The sequence below is a fragment of the Stylophora pistillata genome, chromosome 11 (genome assembly GCF_964205215.1).
Source record: "Stylophora pistillata chromosome 11, jaStyPist1.2, whole genome shotgun sequence".
Lineage (NCBI taxonomy): Eukaryota > Metazoa > Cnidaria > Anthozoa > Scleractinia > Pocilloporidae > Stylophora > Stylophora pistillata.
The window spans coordinates 24,809,375-24,829,861 of NC_142529.1; the positions used below are offsets into that span (position 1 = coordinate 24,809,375).

The following is a 20,487-nucleotide window of genomic DNA, read 5'->3' on the forward strand; positions in this document are numbered from 1 at the left end:
ATGAACTGTTAGGAAAGCATCTACGAGAGCAAACTTGTAACACAACAAAGCGAATGAGTCCTGCATTCGTACGGAACTCTTAGAAGGGAAACTTTTCTATGATATAGAATTTACACAACCATACAATTAGAATTTTAGGAACATTTTACACAATGCATCTCGGCGCTTTTCATCACAGTTTTTCCTCTCATTTCATTCGATCATGTTTGATCTCGTTCTTAACCTTTTCTTTTGAATAAAAACATTTCGTTATCTTGATGTAACACAAGATTCTCATCCCTGATTTGAAAGAAAATGCACGATGGTTAAAAGGGAGAGATCAGAGTAAGTCGGGTGTGTGATCAAATTCAAAATCGACTTCGCAGAGAAGTGGTGTGTGTATGAATATTTTTCTTTAGGATAAAGCTAATCAAATCGGAGAAATGTAAATCTAAAACGTGACGAGAAGACCAAACTTAGTCTCATGCGTCATAAAACGAAGCTTTGATATGGGGAAAAAAGAAAAAGGAAAGGTTATAATGAGAAATGGCTTAAAAATACACCAATAAATTCAGAGATTGTTACGAGAGATGGAAGACAACGAAACCTAGCTTGTGCACAACTTTAGAAATTTAACAGTTATTTTTTTATATTTTATTCAGACAATAACTGAGAAAATGGACCCGTCAGGCTACAGGAAGTTATCTTGATAACAAAACAAAATATTTAAAATTACAACTTAGATCTTAAAGGCCGATCGACTTTGGATAAAAATATTGAATGCTCATAGTCAAATACAAATCCTGATGATCACCGTTCTATAGATGGTCCATCATCAACTCAACAGGAGCAAGAATTTTCAAGGATACAAACCGTGTCAAATTCAAGAAATGCAAATCTGAAGGCATAAATAGATGAAAATAACTCTCGTTTGTCATAAGACCGCCGCCTGGTTAGCTCAATTGGGAGAGCGCCGGACTGCCGTGCGGGAGGTCGAGAGTTCAATACCGGCCGGACCAACACTCAGGGTCTTAAAATTAACTGAGAAGAATATGCTTCCTTTCTCAACATCAAGAAATGGTTAGATATTCTAGTCTTCTCGGATAGGGACGAATAAATGGAGGTCCCGTCTCCTGCAGGGTTAGGGGTAGGAGACGTTAATTTCCCACGCACGAGATTACTGTGTGATGGATGTCCTCCCCTGGGGTGGGATGGGTGGGAAAAGGTGAGGTCGTTACATGGACTAAAGCGGCTGCCAGAGGCGCCTGATAATGCTGACGTCCGATCTCAACCTTAGTAAATATTATTGTAAGCGCATTGAGATTCTTAAATGCGTATTAAGAACGTTCATTATTATTATTATTATTATTATTATTATTATAAGGGAAGCTGAAGAACAAAAGTTTCCTGTCAGAAACAAAATGCCCTATAATTGGGTCTTTTTTTTCTTCTTCTTTAAAAGAATATAACCCTTGGTTTCTATTGAACGAGTTGCCAACTTGTCCAAGACTGACAAAGCCTGAAAATCCAGCTGCCGAAATTTATAGAAGACTGACAAAAACTAGCAGCATAGTTGTCGGGACTTAACGAAAACCGACGATATAGATAAGTGTGTTACTTTTCAAACCCAAAAACTTCAACTTTGTGGAACTTAGACAGTTAATTTCTTCCTAAGGGAAGAGGGAAATTTATCCAATGAAGAGGGCAACACTAAAATAGTCCTAGCACCAAAATCACTTTCGATCAACATATAAAATTTAGAAAGAACCAAGAGGGCGACCATTCAATCCCTAAATTTTACCTTGTTTGTTTATGAGTTACCAATTACCCTTTCACTTCCAAGATCTAATAGTTAATTTTCATCTCTGGCAGCTACGCATTTTCCTGAAGGGGAAAGAAACTGAATTGTTTATGGTGTTCAAGAAGAAAACTTCTACTGTTAAATTTATCTTGAGAGCTTTGTGAGTAGAAAGGTAGAGTCAAAGGTAATTTCAAGTCCCCCGACTCTGAGAGCCGGAAATAAATGCGAGACTTCCACACCGGAATGGACCCATCTTATTCTATGGTGTAAGATATGATACGCGCAGATATTTTACGAGTTGTGTAGTAGTTTTCCCGGCCGAGCCTCAGAGGGGCGTGGAAAATTTCGGTTAAACTAGAGCCGATAATAAATGCGAGACTTCAAGACTGGCATAGAGGCACCTTATTCGTACGTGCATATATTTTATGAGTTGCATGGTATTTTTCCGTAAAATGGCCAATACTTTTTACATTATGAGGTACTAAGATTGAGTTTTCAGCAAGAGCCTTAGAATAAACTACTTTTAATAAACTTGTTGGCTTTTTTATATACTTCTGAAAAAAAGGAATTGAAAGAACTGCTGTTGATTAGAGCAATATAACACAATTTTCCGGGCTCTATAACGTGATAAAGCCAAGTGAGCCAAATTTAAACTCCATGAGCATATCACACATCAAATATATAACCATTTTCCTTTTTAGACTCATTCAAAACATCCAGGTACGACACGTCTGCCAGCTGTTTACCTCCCCTCTAAACAACCAAGATAAATTAGAAAATTGAAAATAAACAGATTTAATTTTTTTTCTTGAGGTTTATGCTTCCTTGCTTGAGCAGAATATCGCAGATATCAGCCCGTTTATGATCCTTTACCTCAACAGAATATCCTAGATATCAGTTCGTTCCCGTCAGATATTTAAGTCATAATGAACCGGAGGGAAATTTTTATTTTTTCAAAACATTAATGATCTCCGTCCCGCATCCATAAAACTTCAGCAAAATTCTATATTTCGCAGAAATACCGCTGAGATATTAAAGGGGAGGAGCTCCGGAGTGCTCGTTAAAACGTGTACGTGTGTACCCACCATCCCACCCCAGGGAGGACATCCACCACACAGTAACCTCGTGCGTGCGAAATTAACGTCTCCTACACCTAACCCTGGAATGGGGATGTAAGGAAGAATCCTTGTCAGTAGAAGGCAACGAGGATGAGAGAATTGCCAAAAGATGCTGTGACGAAAAGGATTATGTTCGCTTCTAAGGGATAAATTGAGAAATGCCCTAATCCAGTCACCAAAGTGGATGAGCATAACTGTGTTGCACTCTCTGTTGAATTTGAACCTGTTGTCGCAAGCATTCTACAGCTGAAGAAACGATTTTCCTCCTTTTGAGGAAGCAATGCAATCGGATAGCATCGACATGAAGACTTGCTCGAAGCATTCTAGTAGTCGTTTTTAAAAATGGGTGAACAAACTGTCTGTCGAGGATGCTATACATCAACGCATTAAAACCCTATTCTGAAGTTTCTGGGTGTTCCTTGCATCCAGCAAACAAACTTTATGGTGCGTATCACAAAAGGTGTCCATCTGTCAGGTAATTAAATTCAAAAAAGAATTTTGAGAAGAGCTGATAACTATTGTGAAGATCAAAACATCTGTTGTATAATTATTTGATGATACGTGAGAAAATCTCTGTATATGTGATACTGGAACTTGATTGCGAAAGGTGAACTTTAATTACACTTAAGCGATACCATACAAACCGGTTATTCGAGGATTTCAAGTGGAAAATAAAGCAGAAACGACCAATGAAATCTAAAAGGTAGCTATAATGATGTATGTGCGCTTCAAAGTTACACTTTCTTTGTAAAACAACTCCAACAAAGGGCGAGAAGTCTGTCCACACTTAAGGCCATCAACGTCAACAAAGACACTGAACATATTACGTAGCTTGTAATGTTGATAGCGTCCCTTACGTGTTAACAAAGATCCCAGTGTTCGTGAACCGCAAACATCCGATGACTAGCTTTGAGAGACTGGGTAACAACACCAATCAACAGAAAAGTCAGTCGTTGCTAGACAACAAGACAGGAGTTCGGACGGTGGATGGAGGGAAGAATCCTTGTGAAGGGCAACAAGGATGAGAAAATTTCCAAGAAATGCTGCGATGGAGAGGACTGTGTTAACTACTGAGAAGTAATTTATCATCACAGCAATCGCCCAACCAAGAAACAGTTAAATGTTATTTCTTTGACTCAGGCAACTTTTTAAGACTCGTTTTAAAATAGTTGAACGAGTTTATCTGTCTAGACAGTCTGACACAGTAGAAACAATACATGTATACTCCTTTCTTAGGATTTCGCGGTTGATGTGCCTTGCATCAATCAAATCCGAATAAGGAAATAATTATTCTAACACTGTTTTTTCTTTCTGGAATCAAAAAAGAGTTTTGGGTCACAGTCAGGTGTTTATGTTAATCGTTACGTTAAATAAAAGTACGATTAGCATAAAGATCAAAGTTAATTTACTCGTTTCTTTACTGCTATTCTCTTAATTTTTTTATGCTGCCTTGACCAGCTTCGGCACATTGAGTATTAAAAGGGGGCAATGTTGTCGGCCTCTGGCATCGAAATTTTTTAATTTTTTTTAATTATAGGGGGCATCCTTGTATGGTGCGTCACCGCTTTTGGTTGTCTCCTTCTCAAAAATTTTTCCTTTTATGGTTTTTATTAACCTTAATTGTAATTAATACTACTTGTTTGTGTATTCTTGTGTAGTGAATTTGTAATAAATAACAAAATAAATTCAAATTTTTGGGGATGATATAATTCGTCACCAGCTCGCAAAAACTCGTTTTAGTAGAAGTAAATAAGAAAAACCATCTGATATAAATTCCGCAACATTTTATCGTATTCAGCCAAATTGAAACTCCATGAGCATATAACATGTCAAATTAGTAACCATTTCTTTTTTTTCAAAACATCCAGCTATGATTCGTCTACCAGCTGCTTAAGGTCCCTCTCAACAACCATAGATCGATGAGAAAATTGAAAATAAATGATACCTTTTTTTTAACCGTGAAATGTTCATCAGGCAACCGTGGACGATAATCCTACTCCTGTACGTTGGATCAGCGATGATCTGATCGGCCCAAAATAACGAATATGAAATATAAATATAGAGGCAAGACCGATACAACGTAGATAAATAAATTTTAAGACGGAGCACTATATTTCGGCTGGCCAAACCAGCCTTCTTCAGGTGTAGTGGGAATTAACAGAGAATTGGGGTGATGCTTCAAAGATAGCTGTATGATGTAAAGCGGAAATATGTAAAACTAATTTGATTGACAATGAGATAACGATAAAAATAGAAATAGTGAGCAAAAATAGAAATGAAGTAAGGTAAATTGGATAAATAACTGGAAGCTAATACAGTTCTTCGCGAGCGTTAAGGTCATCCGGATAAATTGTGTTGCCTCTTGAAATTAAAAAAGCTTCCCTGGCCTTGCTCATCGAGTCTCTCTTGGAAAACACTTTTTCGATGGCGATTAGCTCCATGTCGTGAGCAGAGTGGTTAGGAGAGGAAATGAAGTGTTCTACCGCTGTAGTAGGTTTAGATTTAGAGTTAGGTTTATCAATGGTACGGCGGTGTTCATTAAAACGGTCTTTTAAACGTCGTTTAGTTTCTCCTATGTATTGTAAGTTACAGCGGTTACACTGAATTAAGTAGATAAGGTTTTTAGTGTCACAGGTCAAGTGAGATTTAATGGGACGTGTTTCGCCGGTAGAAACAAAGGTATAGTTAGTAAGACCGTCAGAGATGTAGGGGCAAGTAGCGCAGTTTCTACCACAACGGAAAGAGCCGGGGGGGAGTTGAGGATGGGAAGTGGTAGAATTGGAGGGGAGTTTGGCTGTTACTAATCTGTCGCGAAGGTTGGGGGAGCGTCTGAAGGCGACAACTGGCAGCTGAGGAAAAGCTTTTTTGCAGCAGTTAGAAGACTGCAGTAGATGCCAGTGTTTTTCGATGATGTTGGAGACGTGAGGAAGCGACGGATTAAAAGTAGTTATAAATGGAATACGGTTAGGTTTTTTTAACGTCTTTAGTTTGTAAGGTGAGTGTGCGGGAGATGTCAGCGGCGCATTGTATTTGTTTGGTGACGAGTTTATGGCTGTAACCTTGTTTGAGAAGGTATGAGGTAAGTTGAGCGGCGCGAGTCTCAAAAGCTTTATCTGTAGAACAGATACGTCGTAGGCGGAGTGCTAGACTGAACGGAATGGCTTTTTTGGTATGTAATGGATGGCAAGAAGAGTGCAATAGATACATATGTTTGTCTGTGGGTTTGGTGTAGAGGTCAGTGGGTGGAGATATTACTGTCGGTGGTTAAAGAGACCCTTACGTCAAGGAAAGCCACATTAGTGGAAGAGTATGAGCTGGTGAATTTGATGGTGGGGTGGATATTGTTAAGATAATCGACGAAAATTTTTAGGTTATCTAAACCTTCGTTCCAGACCATGAAGATAGCAGGCTTCAAGACCACGCCATAGCTGCTCTTGAAGCCTGCATTTCGGATGTCCGCTCATGGTTGATTTATAATCGCCTGTTAATTAACGATTCTAAAACCGAATTCTTAGTTGTTGGTTCCCGCCATCAATTATCAAAAATCGCAATTGATTCCATCACAGTCGGTAATTCTACCATTCAGCCTCTCAACAGTGTTCGAAACCTGGGTTCCTGGTTTGACTCCAATATGTCCATGTCCATTCACATTGGTAAGATCTGCAGCAAAGCTTTTCATGGATTGTATAAAATTCGCCAAATTAGGAAATTCCTCAGTCCTGAGTCCACGAAGACTCTTGTTCACGCATTTGTGACTTCGCATTTAGACTATTGCAACTCCCTTTTATTCGAACCTCCATTTTATTCGTCCTTATCCGATCGAGAAGACTAGGAATATCTATCCATTTCATTGATGTTATAGAAAGGTAGCAAATTCTCCTCAGTTATTTTAAGACCATGAGTACTGGTCCGGCCGGAGCTCGAACCCTCGACCTCCCGCATAACAAAATCCGGCGCTCGAACCAACTGAGCTAACCAGGAGGCGGTTAGCTCAATTAATAGGTCTTAATCGGCTACCACGAGGCTAGATTGTGTATGACAGGTACATTTGCTCGCAAAGAATGTTCGCGGCTAATATTTAATTTAGAGTGACAGGCCCTAGGCATGGGAAAATGGTTACGATTAGGATCGCAATGGATCATGTGCCCCCTTCCGCTTTCACAAATGTAGAGGTCACGCAATCGAGATTTTTTTTTTCTTTGAGGTAACACGGCAAAAAGCTACGACAAAAGTCAATTTTGAGCTTGTTAGAGTTACAGGGACTTACCAGATTGATCCCACTGTTACTCAGTATATCCCCCAAATATGTAATTTCCACTCTTGATCACTGTAACTATGGGTCCCTTGCCGTCACAACAGAGTGAAAGTTGGCAGCCGTCCAACCACTCCTGGAAGCGTGGTGGTGGTGTGCGCACTCTGATTGCGTTGCATCATGGTCGTAAAACAAAAATTGAGTCATTTGCATCTTGACGCGTTGGAGTGAACATCTCTGGTGGCAGGGAGATACGGAGTGAATATACGTGGATTGTAAAGGGGATTCACTGTCTGTTGCCATTCCTTCGAAGGTTAGAACGTTTGACGGGCCTGCGCAACTCCTGTCATTCCTCCGTGACGAATTCGTTCTTAGGAGGCAACTGACGTCATTTAGAAAGATTCGAAACTGCAATCTGCCTGAGAATCTCGACACAAATGGTAACAGTTACACTCATAACCGATGGTGGGATGAATAATTTCAAAGTCAGTAATTATATTCCTAGACGCGAGTTATTCAACTGTGAATTGATCCTTGACATGCAAACGCATATTAGAGAGATAGACCTTGTAATAGACGAACTTTTTCCACCGAGCGTAAAATATGGGATTTGTAAAAGGATAGGCCCCACGCCTCCTAAGAACAAATTTGTCGCGCTCCACGTTTAGAAAAAACGTACAGAGTTTCAAAATACCCTTCGAGAATAGAGGAAACTTATATGAGGGTTTTGAGAAACGTATCTCTGGAGTTATTACTTATGGAGAGAAGTATACTCTGAAACAAAGAAAATAGGGCGCGCACAGAAGAAAATATTGCCTTTTGTAACACAATCTCATCCGGCTTTACCAAACCTCAAGAACCTACAGATGAAGATTTATGACACCTCAAAACTGACCCTTATTATCACATCGCAAAGGAAAGTCATCTAAAGATATCCTAATAAGAGCTCAACTTTGAGGGTAGAAGATTTAAAAGCGCTAGGGAATGGTAGGAGACGTACAAGCCTATCAACACCTTTCAACGGTCGACTGCCTTTAGCTTTCCAGCTTTCCGTCGTGTCGCCTCACGCAAGGTAGATGTTTTCATGGATCAAGTGACTCTTTTCATTGATCTAATTAAACTGCCCTTCATTCAATGATCAAGATAGAAGATTTACCACACAACATTCGCGATTATTTAATTTTCCTTCACTTACGAAAGTAGATTTACAACAATCCCTTGCAGTAGTAACGCTATGTAACGCTACACACTAAACACGACAATGGGCCTCTTAGCTCCACAAAAGGGTCTAAAACACTGTCACTTAAAATGCTTAAAACATTTGTACCGTTAGAGCGCGTTTGAGCGCGTTTGGTCAGAGCTGTTGAAGAAGGATCAAAGTGGCCATACAAATCTTTGAAAGGCTTCAAACTACGACGTACAACAAATTTGACCTGCTCGAAAACCGGTCTCAAATTACCTGCTAAATTACAGAGCTTGCGTTTGTCCTTGAAACGATATAATACGTGATAAATACGCACGAAAAATACTTCTACACGTTCAGAATATATCAAATTATATTTACCTATAGTGAAAGGAGAAAGAAACGGCCTAACTTTTACGGAATACTCAGTCAAACTCTACGCATTTCAACCGCTTTTACCGCCATATTGAAAATAACGCTACCACAATGCAATGCAATCGGAGTATGCACACCGCCTGCTGTATAACAGAACGTAACGTAGTCGTCGCTTGCGCTTTCGAGCGTTTCCTTCAGCAAGTCGATCAGTTGTTCGCGTTGTTCTGATGTAAGGATCATAGAATCCTTGAAAGGTCTTGCCCTCATCTCTTCAATTATACCCTCGATTTGATAAAACTCAACTTCGGTTAGCAATTCATTGCGCACAATTTTGTCATCCGGTAGCACTGATAAGTTTGATCCAGTGCGAAGATAATTTAAGATTTTAAAATATGTCCGAAGTGGGTTCCATTTCGATCGATACAGTAAGATCCATCCTCGCCGGGTTTTATGTCAAACCTTCCAGAAAACATGGCATGTAGCATCGACCCTAAGAACAAAAACATACCTTAGTGTCTATAGCGGTTCCTTACGAGGAGTATGACAAGAAAGTTGGGGTTAAATCTTTTCCGAGAACGGGTGTATATATATATGTTTCACAGTCAAGAACACTTTTTTTTTTTTTTTATTATTTTTTTTTTTTATTATTTTATTACAGCATTGTTTATTACACTTACACATGTACTTACACTATAATTACTTTTTACACCATGTTTAAACTACATTAACTTACACTACTTACAATACATATATAACAATACAGTTACACTAGTCAAATTTAATTACTGTTGATCTATTTACCACATTATTGTTTGCATGTTAATTGTCGAGTGACTACTGAGAATTGTGTTTGCTATTTAAACTACAAGGGAATTGATTTTCCAGAAATTAATAAACTGTTTAATAAAAAAGATAGCGAAGAGGTCAAACTACAAAGTTGAAAAAAAAAAAAAGACAATACAATCTTATAACGACAGAAAAAATTTCCATTTGTTCCTGAACTCCTTCTCGTTATTACAAGTGACAGCAATATATTTTTCTAGATAAATTTTGTCGCGCACAAGTGAGACGAAATCATCGAAACGGCAATTTATGGTATTTAAAGCGTTAACATATAAAAAATATTTGCCAAGAATAATGAGATGGTTGAGGGCTAAACAGTAGGTGTGACAGCGAATAATTCCGAACATAATCTCCAGTTCTGACAGTGACAGTTTCATATTACTAGAGGTTGAGTACCACTCCTGGAATCTATTCCAAAAAGAACTTGCTTGCTTACAGTTTATAAACAAATGCCAGACGGTCTGGTGCTCAGATGGACAAAAGGGACAGGAGGGCGATGCAACTTTTTTCATTTTATGTAACAAGCTATTCGTTGGTAAAATTCGGTGAATAATTTTGTATTGAAACATTGTCAATTTAATTTCCCTCGTGGCTTTGAATGGTAGGAGGTAGATTTTGTTCAAGTCTCTTTTCTCGATGCCAGACATTAAAAGTTTTTTCTCAGAGGTTGGTGGCGGTAGACCTTCGAGGTTAAGCAGGATACTGTATATTGCTTTACATGAGAGTGAACAGGTTGAGGTAGGAGGCGTAACTGGGTCTTGGGAATTTTCTTGCAATAGTTTTTTCCAATTTTGTGGAATAGAAGAAAGAATGCTATAATATTGCAAAAAGTTACATTTTACATTGAATTTATTGCGAAAAGAATTAAATGAAAGGAATTGACCCTCACAGGAGTCAAAAAGGTCCGAGATTTGTTTTATTCCAGCTTGATGCCAATGAGGAAAGAATACCGTTTTCTTATTCACCGTTAAAAATCGATTATTCCAGATTGGCTGTGAGAGAACCTCAGTTTTATTTTTAGGTGTGGTCGTTGCAATTTCCTGCCAGTAAAAAATGATTTCTCTGTAGAAAGGAGGAAGATGGTTGTCTAGGTCAAGGAGATTATAATTATAGTTACATTTAAACAGTTCTGTACCGCCAACATCGGCTAGGAGGGATTTTGGTATGTACTGCCATGGAGCATCCGAGTTAGAGCATAACCGTTTTACCCAGTTTAACTTTAGTGCTTTATCAAAGAGAGAAAAATCCCTCATGTCCAAGCCACCAGCTGTTTTTTGCTTGAAAAGGGTAGTCTTTTTTATTTTGGCGGGTTTGTGATTCCAAATAAAGTCGAACACGATCCTGTTTACTTCTTTACTGAAGTCTTTAGGGGTACACATGACGCTGCAGATAAAAACAAGTTTTGAAAGTGCCAATGTTTTAATTATATTTATCCTACCAACGATGGAAAGGTCTCTTTGGGACCACATGTTCAATGTTTTCTTTAAAGAATCTAATTTGTCCAAAAAATTTTTCTTTTCAGACATTTCTAGGTCATATGTAAAATGCACTCCAAGCGCGTAAACTGGCTCACCGCTCATTTGAAGATCAAGTATAGAATCTTTTCTGTGGCTTACAGAGCCAAGCCATAGCATTTCAGATTTTGTTTGATTTAGTTTTAGACCAGAGCACCTTTCGAAAAGTGATAATAAATCAAATAACTTTGACACTGATTGAACATCAGACAGAAGTACAGTTGTGTCGTCTGCATATTGCGAAAGTTTGACCTCTTTATGTTCATCTATTGTGATACCTTTTATTTCTTTTGAGCATCTAATACTTTGCGCGAGTAGCTCAATAGCAATAATGAATAATGTGCCGGAAAGTGGGCAACCTTGACGCACTCCGCGTTCTAGATGAAAATGTTTTGAGGCGTACCCGTTATTCAAAACACAACTAGAGATATCTGTATAGAACACTTTTATCCACTGTCGGAGATCAAGACCGAAATTAAACGTTTCGAGGCATTTATGAATAAAATTCCACTCAATCGAATCAAACGCTTTCTCGAAATCTAAAAATACGGCTACCCCTGGAATATTCTTCTCTTTTGTGAAATGCATTGTATCTGCTATTAACCTGATACTTTCCCCAATGAACCTTCCTTTAACATACCCAGATTGGCAAGGATGAATTAAATTCGGCAAGATCTTCTCCAAACGCAGAGCGATGGTCTTCGTTGCGATTTTATAGTCTACATTCAATAAAGATACAGGTCGCCAATTTTTTAAATATTCGGTATTCTTTTTCTTCTTCGGAATTAAGGAAATAATTCCTTGGCGCTGAGAGATGGAGAGAGTACCGTTTCGAAAAGCGTAATTAAAGCTATTTACCATAAATGAACCGAGCAAGTTCCAAAAGTAGCGGTAGAATTCAGGCGTTAGCCCATCCGTGCCGGGAGTTTTGTTGTTTTCCATAGTTTTTAACGCAATTTAACGCAAAGTCAAATTAACGCAAAGTCAAGAACACTTTTACTGAAGGGCAAAGGAAAGAGATTCTGAACTAAATAAGAGTATATGAAAAAGCGTCAGAAACTATTTTATTCTCAAACAGGACCTTTTCTTCAGCCTCAAAACTTGTAGTTTGAAATCAAGGTTCCTCTCTCAAACCGCCGAAAGTGAAAGTAATTCAACTGCATATCTTTCTATTATTAGATTTTATACCTCGATATTTCCATTGAAATGTCAAATGATTTCGTTAAAATTTCTGCTGAAAAGTACCTGGATCTTTACTCATGGTCTCCAAACTGGTATCGAAACGGTGGCCGCCGACTTCAAGTTTAAGCATCTTTGAGAAGTAGATGTGCTCAAGCTTTTTCGCCACCTCGTCAAAAGCTTCCTTCTCCTTGCGGACTTTGTTCGTCTCTTTCTTCAGAATACTAAAAGTCTCTTTAATGTATTCATTAACTTCTTCCAGGGCTTCCCCGCTGGGTGAATTGTGCTCCTCTTCCGACTTACACGATAAGGACATTTTTCATGTGGTTCAAACGACGCTTTACTCGAGAATGCTGGTTAGCTCAATTGGGAGAGCGCCGGACTGCTGTGCGGGAGGTCGAGAGTTCAATACCGGCCGGACCAACACTCAGGGTCTTAAAATTAACTGAGAAGAATATGCTTCCTTTCTTTAACATCAAGAATTGGTTAGATATTCTAGTCTTCTCGGATAGGGACGAATAAATGGAGGTCCCGTCTCCTGCAGGGTTAGGGGCAGGAGACGTTAATTTCCCACGCACGAGATTACTGTGTGATGGATGTCCTCCCCTGGGGTGGGTTGCGTGGGTAACAGGACCCCCGTTGATACCAGTGTTTACTACACTGAAGGGGCTATCCTGTATAAATATAGATGTCTGTCTGTCTGTCTGTCTGAATGTAAAGACGACAGTGGAACTCGAGCTATTTTATCCGTGACAAAAACATTCTCATCATTTAATTTTATTCCTAGTATTTCACTTTCGTGGAAACTTCTTGAGTGTGATTAGCCATGCTGTATTATTGACCTAATAAGTGACCAGATCTAATTTCGACCCATTTGCATTATTTACTTTGAGGCTAATATTTAAACAACCAGAAAATTTATATAAAAACTGCGAAACCGGTAAACCTCTCTTGTGTGAATTAGGCTAACTTCAAAGCCAAAACACTGGCCAGTTAAGTTGGTAAAATGTAGGAAGAACAGTCCCTCGAATCCTGACAAGCGCCTTATAATTTTTCCTCACCTCTGTTTTATTTCGACAAATAAACAAAAAATGTACCTATCTATCCTGCTCTCGGTTGCCAAGCAAGACGCATTCGACTTTATTGTTATTCAGTACGAAAAGTTTGCTCTTAAACTAAAAAAATTAAGGGTTTTAAAATCACATTTAAATATTCGGATATAAAGACATTAAAATCATTCTTTTTCATTCTCATCGTGTGACTGTGGTGACGAGCGAAGTCCTACAGCAGAAAGTCGTGTTCTTTAGTCAGTGGAGCAGGTTACAAAAGCCAAAAGGACTGGCTAGGACACTCGTCATTTTCCGCACAATCCTCTCCACAGACAGACCGATGTCACTCGCAGCGACCCTTCTCAACAACATGAGCAAAAGTCACCATCAGAGGTCTCCAAGTGAGGAGTTTGATGTCAGGTGTTCCAATTTGACGGCCTAACACTGTGCTTTCAAGCTTTCAGAAGTGGATTATCTTACAGGATTTAAAAACTATAGAAGCTAGAAAGTAAATGTGTACGAAAACGCAGGCACCTTTTTTTTTTTAGGGTAAGGGAGGAATAAAAGTGACTCTGGTTTTCTCATAAAGCCATACGGCTGGTCAATATTGATCCAGTTGGGCGTGCCTAAAGTTGGACCGCTGTGTTGTTTTTCACCCTCCTTACGCTGACCTATACAACCAGTGCTGATCGCATTGTTGGCTCAGATTTAGAGCGTCGCACCGAGCCACCATTGCGTGGTGGAAAGAGAACTTTCAGTGCACTTGTGTTGAGTATTGGTAACGTCATAATATCCAAAATTATCTTCGTCCTTCAGGGCACCTGCACTTGGATCCCAAGAACAACCATTTCTTCCGCTCCAGTACGAATCCGTATGCATATGTTCGGTATCTCGCTGCACAAGCATCCCTAAGCAATTCGTACAACTTCTTCCACGAACCGAAATGTACTCGTACTTCTGACAGCTATCTTGATTGACAAATGCTAGGATGTCCGTATCCTGCAGATTCGCGCGTGCGTAGTCAGTGAAATTAAGACCTGACGGGAAATTACACGTCACGCGCCAGTGCGTTGAGTTGTCCCGGATGTTGACCATTGCTTGGTAGGACACTCGATAATCATTCCAGTTAAATATTGTTTCGTTTCTCGGAACGTTGACGTAAAAAGGTTGTTGTCTGTAAAATGCCTTATTTTCTAGAGAGAACGACTCGATGAGAGTCCAGATTTTTCCGGGTTCAGAGTCAAAATCACAATAACTCTGAACCGTGTCATTAAGGTAATATACGCCTGACTTAGACTCTGGTTTTAGCTTCAAGTAAGATTGGCATGATTTGACTCTTGGATGGAAGATCTGACATCTCTTTCCCTGGTAATGCTGTGGACATGCGCAGGTGTACTGTTCCCTGATGTCACTGCAGCTCTCTGCGCATGTGCCTCCATTAAGGCAAGGATTTGGTTGACAGCAGCCATTCAGGCATCTACCATTTTCCTGAAAACGAACACAAGCAGAAATAAATCGAAAGTTAAGAGTCATTCTTCTTCATTTTCCTTTTAAAAAAATGAGTGCTGCATTGAAAAATACTCTCAGAGAAATTCCTTATTTCATACAAGGCGAAGTTTTCGAAACGATTCGTCCCCGCTATAATCGTTGGCCTTTCAGCCAATCGTAACTTGGTAAATTACGCTTTCCCGCTTTCGAGATATCATTCGTGTAGATACTTAAAGTCCTTGTTGGCTCCTGTTTCAACTATCTGTTGCGATTCATTTTTTAACGAATTTTATTCGCAAACCACTCTACAAGGGCACAAACCTACCCTCGCACCATTTTGCTTCATATGATATAAAACCGTTCCAGGTATTTTCTCTAGATTTCCAATGACTCCATTGACGTCCGTGTCCAAAAGCTCACATATTTTTTCACGGACTTGGAACGCAACGCAGTCACAGTGTTTGGCGCAGTGACGGAAACATTCCCAGGGGTCCTGCACGCTTTCAGTCTGAATTGTATGATTTTTCATGCTAAAGTTCTCCAGGAAAATGTTGTCAATGTAGATCAGCGGTGTTTCCATCCGGTTGCTCGCTGTAGTAATTGGAGCGATTAGCAGTAAAGGTGTCCCATAGTTGAACCATAGAAATTTAAAATATAAATCCATCTCACTCTGAAATGAATTCATTGAAAAGGTTTTCGTGCTTGTTCAAAGAAATATTAAATGAGAACTCCTTATCAGTCCGTTTTTAATAGGACTGGACCCAAATAAACAATCAATAGCGTCTATTGGCGAAAAAAATTATTATCAGGTATCTGTTGAGACAATATGACATTGGGATGGCATCTTTTTTCAGGACGAAGCAAAAAGGAAAACTAAGGAGCTCTGACTAAGCAGAAACTTAACAACGAATTTCCACACCAAATGAATGCTAACTCTTTGTGTATTATACGTCATATGTTTCTATAGCGCTTAAAGAAAATGTTAAAACATAACTTACTAAAAACACACCTTACAAATTTTTGGAGAAAATATTGAAGCAGGTTAGCAAGTTTGTGATAAAAGTGTGCCTTTAAAGTGCGATTCCTTTTAAGAATTTTTGTAGCCACCGAATTTTAACCGAATATAATAAACTAATATAACTACAAAATTCAAGATTACTTTGGCGATTTCCTGAACCTACAAGTATCTCTCTCAGGTTTTAGTGAGTATTGATCATTAGCGCCCAGTGAAAAAACGTCTATTACAAAATTGTGAAACAAAAGACATAAATGAAAACGTCGTTACCGATCACGGAACCCAATATAAGAGGCAATCATTAGTCATTCTTGAAGAATAAAGCTTCAGGTTAGTTTAAAAAATGTCTTCCTTAGAATTAATGAGTCACGTGATTAAAACAATCCCGCTCACTACTTCAGTTTCTTTTAAGATGATTAATCGCGCATCCGCTGAAAAGAAGACCAAAGCAATTTTTTTCTAGAAATAACTTTGCGTTTAGTACATTTTCGTTGTTGTACACGAAAACATGTTCGCTATATATATATTAGAACAGAAAAATTGTCTAGGACAACTTGCTGATGCATGATTTTCTCAGAATGTTCCGACTTTACAGTTCATTGGTAATTTTTTAAAAAAGTACTATTAACAGGTCATCTACTCTGGGGAATCTCGCTCTCTACAAGGAAAGTTGTAGTTGCTGTAGAAGAACTTGTCACGTCAATATTTTTATCTATCGACATGGCCGAGCAAAACAGTTGAAGGGAAAATATGCGGCAAGGAAGGAAATTAAACCCGCGTACACCATTGTTAAGTAATTATTTTTTATCCAATTCAATGCTTAATGCCAACGTCTTGTCAGGCCATTAGAAGTGGGAACCACTTAGTTCACTTTTTAGCAGACAAATCGAAAACTTTTAACTACGTCGTTAAGTGACACAAAGTCCTTTAACTCTTTAAATTCATTCCCAATGCAAAATCTGAGATCAAGATTTATAATTCTCCTCTTTGGCTGCTTCACATTTCTTGTATATTAGTTACGAGAATTTGGTGTTAGATTAATATAACATATTCTACCTGACATGTTTAAATATTTTCTTTACTTGTTTGTTGAGTAATGTATGGATATTGCAGGGCGAAGTTACATGTTAATTACCGCCTGGGAAAAGTAGTTGTTCAAAGGCCGATTAGCAGTAACAAATGACCTCTATTAAATTCTCTATTCAAGAGCCTTTGGCGGATAATTTTCCCTATTCTTTTAGAGTATCCAATCATCGAATTGTAGACAAAAACAATGAAACTGAATTTTCTTTTAAAGCTTTTAGATCTGATCATGGACTGTTTTAACTTAGCTTTGAACAACTCGGCCCTGAAGATTAAAGTGTCAAGAAGTGACAACTTCTGTTAGGAAACTACTGTCACATTCTTTATGTCTTTATTTCTAGACTTTCTACAGTATCTTTTTTTTGCAATGGTAGGGTCCCATCTTAAACTTAACATCGGTTTTGAACGTTTCAAAACACTTTTAAAAGGCAGCCAATAATCTACCATAAAGTTGCTTTTAAACCCAGCAGTGTTACCTGGGCGACTATACAAGTTAGGAAAAATTTATACGCTGCATTAGATTGAAAAAGAATTGTCAACCACGTTTGATACACGGCAGTTTCTAGACAAGGAAGAACTTGTCATAGGAAAGCAAACGAGGAACTTCACGAAAATGTGAAGAAAGCTTTCCCATGTAAAAGTAGTTTAACATGGGGGATAAAAGCTTTGTTTACAAAGTCAAGTTTACATATTTTTTATAACATGCGGGCCATGATCATCTGTATTATGTCTCTCCGAGTTAGTAATTGCGTTGCTGTATTTCGATCACTATACGGCCGTTGAATGCAAAGGATTGTTCGAGTTGAAACTTTCCATCTTATATTTTTCCGAAAGATGTGATAAAAGATCTCATTAACCTCGTTTTCTTGTTCGAAATTGTAAGGTACGGAACCTCGATTTACCCTGTTTGCAATTGGGTCATAAATTCGAGCGAAAAAATTTCAGTCCGTAACTCACAGTACGGGCCTCAAACTCGGTTGTTAAAAGGTAGGATTTCTTGAATAAAGGTTCTAAATGCAGCCATGGCAATTTTCTTCTCCTCGCGATCGACTGTCAAGAATCATATGCGGGGCAACTAAATAAAAAGAAAGACCTATCATGAGCAGGCGGTCGAGAGAATAAATTTAGCTGTTGCACTGATACAAGCAAGACGCGCGAAATGTATATTTCTCATTTTGCGCTATACCGCTTTGTGCATCAAATATTTTGTAGCTTTCATTACATATGATTCAACAGGCAATAAAAAGTAACAAACGAGCTGGAGAAAGGCGGGCGTGAAAAAGAAAGCGCGCGCGAGGACAGCCCGTATGCTTTCTTTCATAAAAGTTAAGTCGTCTTTATCAGAACACTCCCGATAAAAACAATACCTTTTGAATAATCTTTACTCTGTCTACGATTCACAAATGAAAGTTTTCTGAGCACTGGTCCAAAATTCAGATACTCGTATAAAATAATTCTTTATAATATATCTTTGGGTAAAGTTTTATCTTTCCAATAGCACTCGGGAACGCATCTCCAAATGTTTTTCTTTTCTTTTTTTTTTTTTTTTTTTTAATGCGTGATACTTTTAACCTGCGCTTTTTTTCTAACATTGAAGTACTGAACGAATTTCTTTTTTTCACTTAATTGAGGCGCGAAACCTTGATCGAATTTTATAATTAAAACTTACCCGAATTATTCGGCTTTCACAACAAGCCAACGAAATATCTTTCCGCACAGCGCAAAGAATTAGTTTCAATATCCGCCAATGGGAAGGTTACTACTCCCTCAGATGGCACCTGATAGAAACGTAACTCATATCAAAAAAACAACAAATGCGATTTCCCTGTTGTTCTTCGTGTCCATAATGACAAACAAAACTGCTTACCGTCAAAAAACTCTTTTACCACCAAACTTTCGTAAAATATGTGTTATTTCCGTCCCCAAACTGACATACGATATTTATATCTCCTTAAGGCAGGTGTTTATGAAATGGAAATGGAAGCTGAATAATTCCATTTGAAAGGATATGGAATTTAAATCGTGATTGACGCTCAACTCTCAAACAATGCTGATTTCTTTTTTCTTTTTTACAGTAATGCTTCAATTAGCCCCAGCATGCTGTGAGTTCAAAAGAGAAAGCTCTTTATTATCCTATAAAATAAATTGAAAACAAACAGTTGGTTGCAGTTGGTGTAATTTATTTCTAAAAAGTTAAAATCAAGAAATTGATGTTTACACTTTTGCTTGTTTCATCGGAACAATTATTGTCATGAACTGTTAGGAAAGCATCTACGAGAGAAAACTTGTAACACGACAAAGCAAACGAGTCCTACATTCGTGCGGAACTCTTAGAAGGGAAACTTTTCTATGCTATAGAATTTACACAGCCATACAATTAGAATTTTAGGAACATTTTACACAATGCATCTCGGCGCTTTTCATCATAGTTTTTCCTCTCATTTCATTTTGATCATGTTTGATCTCGTTCTTAACCTTTTCTTTTGAATAAAAACATTTCGTTATCTTGATGTAACACAAGATTCTCATCCCTGATTTGAAAGAAAATGCACGATAGTTAAAAGGGAGAAATCAGAGTAAGCCGGGTGTGTGATCAAATTCAAAATCGACTTCGCAGAGACGTGGTGTGTTTATGAATATTTTTCTTAAGGATAAAGCTAATCAAATCGGAGAAATGTAAATCTAAAACGTGACGAGAAGACCAAACTTAGTCTCATGCGTCATAAAACGAAGCCTTAATACGGGGAAAAAAGAAAAAGGAAAGGTTATAATGAGAAAGGGTTTAAAAATACATCATTAACGTCAGAGATTGTCACGAGAGATGGAAGACAACGAAACCTAGCTTGTGCACAACTTTAGAAATTTAACAGTTATTTTTTTATATTTTATTCAGACAATAACTGAGAAAATGGACCCGTCCGGCTACAGGAAGTTATCTTGATAACAAAACAAAATATATCAAATTACAACTTAGATCTTAAAGGCCGATCGACTTTGGATGAAAATATTGAATGCTCATATTCAGATACAAATCCTGATGATCCCCGTTCTATAGACGATCCATCATCAACTCAACAAGAGTAAGTATTTTCAAGGATACAAACCGTGTCAAATTCAAAAAATGCAAATCTGAAACATAAAGAGATGAAAATAAGTCTCGTTTGTCATAGGTGAAGCTGAAGAACAAAAGTTTCCTGTCAGAAACAAAATGCCCTATGATTGGGTTTTTTTTACTTCTTCTTTTAAAGAATATAACCCTTAGTTTCTTTTGAACGAGTTGACAACTTGTCCAAGACTGACAAAGCCTGAAAACCCAGCTGCCGAGTAGGTTTTGTTGAACACCTTTTTTTAAATAATTTGGATATATCAACAAAGTTGAAGTGGTAAATTGGCCACCGTAACGATTACAAAAGCTGACGTTTCGAGCGTTAGCCCTTCGTCGGAGCGAATAGACGAATAGACTATTCGCTCCGACGAAGGGCTAACGCTCGAAACGTCAGCTTTTGTAATCGTTACGGTGGCCAATTTACCACTTCAACTTTGTTGATATATCCAAATTATTTTGTTACTCCTACCGACGCAGCCCCAAACAGTTTCTTTCGAAACTA

The 20,487-nt window shown here is 38.2% G+C and overlaps 1 protein-coding gene across 2 annotated transcripts; it reads right to left on the bottom strand.

Moving 5' to 3' along the window:
* Positions 1–12,975: 12,975 nt before the first annotated feature.
* Positions 12,976–18,825, bottom strand: LOC111339872 (uncharacterized). Of its 2 annotated transcripts, XM_088738197.1 has the most exons (4): positions 18,747–18,825; positions 18,549–18,657; positions 15,107–15,451; positions 12,977–14,781 (listed from the first exon to the last, which is right to left on the bottom strand). In XM_088738197.1, the coding sequence occupies exons 3-4, from the start codon at positions 15,443–15,445 to the stop codon at positions 14,002–14,004; spliced, it is 1,119 nt and encodes a 372-aa protein (XP_088594323.1). In that variant the 5' UTR covers positions 15,446–15,451; positions 18,549–18,657; positions 18,747–18,825; the 3' UTR covers positions 12,977–14,001. The 2 variants fall into 2 exon arrangements, with proteins under 2 accessions (XP_088594322.1, XP_088594323.1); XM_088738196.1 differs by lacking the exons at positions 18,549–18,657; positions 18,747–18,825 and having other exon boundaries at positions 12,976–14,781; positions 15,107–16,155.
* Positions 18,826–20,487: the final 1,662 nt, after the last annotated feature.

Bases quoted from the DNA above. Each gene is read 5' to 3' on its own strand.
- LOC111339872 (XM_088738196.1), bottom strand. From the start codon at position 15,466: ATGAATTCATTTCAGAGTGAGATGGATTTATATTTTAAATTTCTATGG. The intron at 14,782-15,106 runs GTAGGTTTGTGC...GTTCGTTTTCAG, and splicing joins TGAAGCAAAATGGTGCGAGG to GAAAATGGTAGATGCCTGAA.